Source organism: Gavialis gangeticus, unplaced genomic scaffold (assembly GCF_001723915.1).
Source record: "Gavialis gangeticus isolate Ggan-Ray unplaced genomic scaffold, GavGan_comp1, whole genome shotgun sequence".
In the NCBI taxonomy this organism is placed as follows: Eukaryota; Metazoa; Chordata; order Crocodylia; family Gavialidae; genus Gavialis; species Gavialis gangeticus.
Genome location: NW_017729022.1, coordinates 129,403,044 through 129,408,579, shown reverse-complemented (window position 1 = coordinate 129,408,579; position 5,536 = coordinate 129,403,044). Strand labels below are relative to the sequence as shown.

The 5,536-nt window shown below is 45.4% G+C and overlaps 1 protein-coding gene across 1 annotated transcript in view; it reads right to left on the bottom strand.

Moving 5' to 3' along the window:
- Positions 1-5,254, bottom strand: part of EIF4A3 (eukaryotic translation initiation factor 4A3) — a 24,016-nt gene extending 18,762 nt beyond the window's left edge. The window contains exons 1-4 of the mRNA XM_019516172.1: positions 4,945-5,254; positions 4,304-4,376; positions 2,035-2,101; positions 693-755 (exon numbers count right to left, since the gene is read on the bottom strand). Of these exons, the coding sequence (XP_019371717.1) occupies positions 693-755; positions 2,035-2,101; positions 4,304-4,376; positions 4,945-5,239 (498 nt within the window). The 5' untranslated portion in view covers positions 5,240-5,254. The remainder of the gene's footprint in view (positions 1-692; positions 756-2,034; positions 2,102-4,303; positions 4,377-4,944) is intronic.
- Between the last annotated feature and the right edge of the window lie 282 nt (positions 5,255-5,536).

Below are 5,536 nucleotides of genomic sequence, written 5' to 3'. Positions count from 1 at the left end.
AGGGTAGATCACCAAATCAGCTCCATAATTTTACTAAAAAACCTGGCACACAACTGAATCGCAAGAGGAGGGCCAGTATCAGCAGTGGCAATACATTATGCCTGCTGCCTGAATCTTCCTCAGAATTAACACTAGAATCGTGAACATTCCACAGAAAGCAGAACAGCTAGCCTTGGGCTAACTGGGATTAATTCGAGCAAGACAGCAGTAAACCAACAGCATCATTGTACAGCTGTATTTTGTATAGCTGGTCCATACTACAAAATACGGTACTTTTTAACAAACATGTAGCACTCCTTCCTCCTCCACGGAGGAAAAAGAAGAAAAAAAAAATCACTGAAAACAGACAGTGATACTATGAGCCACATAATTTTTTTTTTTTTTTAGAAATACCTAGCACTTTAACTTGGTCTACACTTACATGTAGTATCAGCACAGCAATACCAATTAGAAACATGGTGGGGGGAGGGGGTGGGAATCTCAGCCCCAATCAATACACACACTATTGTAAAGACAATGAGAGCCCTTTTGTGAATACCACTTATTCCATGCAGGAAACTGGTACTAATTATCCCAACCAAGGAAATTTGCCAGCATAACCTGAAATTCTAGTTACCTGCAGGCAAAGTATTCTCTTGGTAGGCAAGCCCTCACAAAATGCTTACAGACACTAGTTTTTCAAAAACTCTTACCTTCTGTATTTGTACAGCCAGCTCCCTTGTTGGTGCAAGAATCAATGCCTGGGTTTCCCGAACCTGGTAAAGACAATCAAACACATCAGACATGCCCCAAAAGCAGCACAGTCCATTGCGTCAGATTTCAAGAACAATCCACCGCATACATTGCGGGCTAAGAGCTGTTTGCAATAGCTCATCCATCCTATTCAATCCCGCCTATATTGAAATATTTCCTTGTTTAAGCCACTTTCAACAACATATCATCCATCTGCACCTTTCACTCAGTCAGCTCATTTTCTCCCTGCCAGCTACACCACCATGTTTTGGCCTACTTTTTGTACTGCACTATGTGCCCTTTGAATTGGTTGTTCTTTTTTGTCTGATGTGACTGACACAGTTTATTAAAAGACTTTTCAGTTCAAACGTTACTTGTTTTCAGGATGAAGGGCAGAAATCTTAACTTTTGCAAACGTTCAGTAAGACTACATATTAACATTTATTGCACTGGAAGAGCATTACAAAGACAAAAACTTCCTTTAGAACTGACTTTACCATTCTGAAAGTGTGAATTATTTTTCTAAATTGTTACTGCACAAAGGGAGGTAACAGAGGAAGAAGCAGAAACAAAGACTCATTGTAAGACAGTATTACTTTCTATAAAATCGTGATTATTTAATACCACATATCCCTTAAGGCTCTGATGCCAAAAATCAGTAAGGCATCAGCACTCTACATCAGCAAGTCCACCAGCATCAATGGGACCATTAAACATGCATTACAATACACTCTGTGTGTGACACCATGCTATGACTTATGGCTTGTTTGTGAAGACAGGGTGATGCTGCCAGAGGTGAATTTTGAAAAACTGATTTAATCTGTTGTGAAATATTTCTATTTTGAAAATATATGGACATTCTTTGAAAGGGAAGGGATGCAAAAGCCAATAAAAACCAGCTTAACAACAATGGAATTTTATCCTAAGTATTCTTCCCCTTGGCCCAAAATTCTCACCCAACTCACAGAACCAGACCCAACAAATTAATGGAATTACACACGAGAAAAAAGAAGAGGAACCAGCCACTTCTGTCTTCCAATGACTCCTCGTATTAAAAGAGGAATACAGTCAAGCAGAGCAGAAAAGTTAAAATCCCTGCAAAAGTGGAGTTCTTAGTCACAATCTTGGATGAAATCTGCAAAATCCAGTTTTCTGCTAAATTTCAATGCCCGTTAAAAGATTTAAATGTAAAGCTCTATTCACCAATTTGTAAACAGACAACCATAAAAGCAGTGGCTTATTAAAAAAATTATATGTACCTGAGTTACAAGTTGTAAAGTGCCTCGAATAATAAAAAAGTACCTGAATATCCAGACACTGCAGAACCGAGATACAAAATGTTGCCGTTTTTCCTGTTCCAGACTGTGACCTGGAAAAAAATATTACATATATTTTTAAGTGCTCAATTTCTTGATAATACATATAGCCAATTTTAACTCATTCCCCAAAAGCAAGATTAATTTCTTGAGTAGTCGTTCTATATTTAACTTGGCAATGAACTGACAATATGCATTTTCAATATTGCACATTACAGAGTTTTAGCTGATGGGGTTGCACAATTTTCAGAATAAAAACAGTATGAAGCTAGCAAAATCCTTCTAGAAAATGCTCTTAAACATAAATTCCCAAACTCTGGTACGTATACCTTTGGTGGTACTAAGCCCAAAGTTTCATTGATGCATTTCACAGCAGTTTTTAAGATTGTTGTACATGGAATAATAAAGTTTCACTGATAGTTTTAACAGGTTGATTAAGCCACACACTTACATGACACAGTGCAAAAAAATACCATAAGGTTTCCCTGCAGTGAATTACACTGAATATGAAGCAAGTACGCAAAGTGGAGGATTTTTAGAGAACCCTCCAAATGTGGACAGGCTTGTCAGTCTCCCAGGGCCAATAAACTCCTAAAGCCTAAAGATAAAAAACAAGCATATTTAAAAAAGCTGTTGAGTGTTCAATCCATTGATCTATGGGATAGTCTGGATAGAGATAATCCTGCCTCAGGCAGGGAGTTGGACTAGATGACCTCTGGAGGTCCTGTCCAGCCCTACTTCTCCATGAACATCTCATTATCAAAGAGAGAAGAACAAGCTTTTTCTCCTCGTGTAATTCAACTTAAAGCCACCAAATATGCCTGGCTGACAAAAAAGATCAACCGCAAAGCCCACCTCAGCTGCTTGTCAGCTACAGTTGAAAACAGGTTGAGGAGCTTATCAAATAAGGATGCAACTGCACTTACCTTCCCCAATGCTTGCATTTATAACAAGTTTCAGGAGTTAACATGTGGATGAGTTCTCACACTTACAGTGCATTTAACTGTTGTGCCATATAGTATAATATGGCACAATAGTTATATTGTGCCATATAACAGTGCATTCAACTATTGTGCCATATAACTTCTTGCTGACTTCTTGTGTACAATACCAAAAATTTATTAACTATAACAGTGGTCACCAAACAGTTGATCGCGATCAACTGGTCAGTCTGGAAGCCCCTGGCAGTTGACCTCAGTCTCAGGCTCCAGCCGACTAGCCACCACAGACTAAGATCAACTGTCAGAGGCCCTGCAATCAGGAGCAGCAGGATGCACATGGCTGGGCTGAGTCATGCCCTGTCACTAGGGCCAGGCTGGATGAGTGACACAATCCTCATCCATGCCCCCTGCCACCTGGTGAAAGGAGCCCCGGCTGGATTAGGGGAGGGTCAGAGCCCAGGGTGGCCCATCCAGGCACACAGGGGGTCTCCCTCCGCTGCACACACCCCAGTGGAGGCCCAGACAGCACATGCTCCCACGATCTGTGTGCAGGGCTATGTGCAGGGCAAAGCAGTGGCCACTGCATGCTGGGCTTTGTGCCCCAAGCCCTGCTGCAGCTCAGGGCGCAAAGCCCAGCGTGCAGCAGCAGCCACCTCACCTTGTGCACAGATCAGGGGGCACACGCCCCCGGGCCTCTGCAGGGGTGAGCGCAGCAGCACCCCCCCCAATGTGCCTGGACAAACCACCCGTGCTCCAACCCTTCCCTCGCCCAGCTTAGGCCCCACTCACCCCTGTCCCACTCCCTCCCTCACCACGGAGATCTCAATCTGCGTCCCCCTGCCCTCCCTCCCCCCTACAGATTGACCTGCTGGGTGGGAGGGTGGTGGGAGTGGGGCATAGTAGATCCTGGATTGCCCTTTACTTAAAAGAGTGATCTTCACCTTAAAAAGGTTGGAGACCACTGAACTACAATGTTAAAATAGGCAACTGAGTTCTAAAAAACATATTTATAACTGTTATGTTATTCCTTGGTTATACTTTAATACTGCTATTAAAAAAATAAGCAACTGATGCTCTTCTGTGTGGAGCACCTTTATAAAGATATGTGAGGCAACGATTTTGTGTAGGTGATATCTTATTGGACCAACTGCACGGTTGGAATACATTTAAACAAGCTTCTGAATACAAGACACTTCTCATCAGAACTTGCCGCCTACACACATCCTGGATCATCACAGGTACATCATTCTACCACTTTATAAAGACAAACATGTTATATCATTTTTTTTCCTTCAATCACATAATTTCACTTACTGTGCAATCACATCTCTTCCTTTAATGATCTGTTTGATTGCTCTCTGTTGGATTGCCGATGGCTTCTCAAAACCTGCAACATTTGAAACAATGAGACACCTTTTTAAATGCCTGCTCACAGGTGCACAGAAGTAGTGCTGCGAGTAATTTGAAAACTGAAGCGTGAATCCAAGTGTAAGTGTGTTTTCAGAAGCATATACGGCAGCAGTTCCCAAACTGTGGTTCGTGACCCCAAATGGGTTCGCAACATCAGCAAATGAGGTCGTGATAAACATGGATCTGGGTTGAGAGTGAGGGGCCATGCTGAGGAAATGTGGTCACAGAGACACCAAGTGCCTGGACCCAGTCTGGCCTTTGGATTCTGTCTCAGTGTCCTAAAGGAGGGTGGGGAGGATGCAAGGTCTAGGCAGCTCCAATCTCCTGCCGAAGCACATACATGGAAGGTCTGGGCGACCTCCCATGCATACACCATACTCCGGGAGGATCAAGGGTTGCCAAACATCGCCAGGGCCGCCCCGGCAGGGCAGGAAGCGGGCGCGCGCGGGCCCGGGGAGCTCCGGGCGTGCGCACAAGGCCCGGCCAGGCCCGGCCGCACGCGCTGCCCTCTGCTCCCCCTCCCCAGCTTGGCCCCAGCCGCGCACCGTAGGCGTAGATGCCGCGCAGCAGGTCCTCGCGCAGCCCCATGGTGTCGAAGGTCGGCGTGACGTCCACCTCCTCGCTGGTCTCGAACTCCACCTTGGTCATGTCCTCCTCCTTCATCAGCCGCTTGCGGGCCGAGCCCGCTACGCCCGCCGCCCCCGACATGGTGGCCGCCCCAACAGCGGCCTGGACGCTCCGACCGGGCCTGGCCGCCTCACGTACGTACGTGCGTGCGTGTGTAGCGACGTCAAGCCGCACGGAGCGTACGCCGTTCCCCGCCTCCCAGCGCTGGCGCATGCGCGCTCTCTCCGTTCTTCCCGGCGGTTCTGAGCAACTGCTCAGGCGTAGGCACTGACCTCATTGCCACAAGGGGCCGCTGCCCTGCTTGGAGCGAGGGGGCTTGCAGTGCGGGCAGCCAGCCGGGGGGGGAGCTCGTGCGTGGCTGTGTTACCCAATTAACGGACGGAAAAACATTTATTATTAGTAAAATATATTTTTTATTATTCTTGAGTTGGTCTAATAAATACATATGTATTCATTAGTTAGTCTAATAAAAGATATCACGTTTACCCAAAGAACGTCATCTGCCTTTAT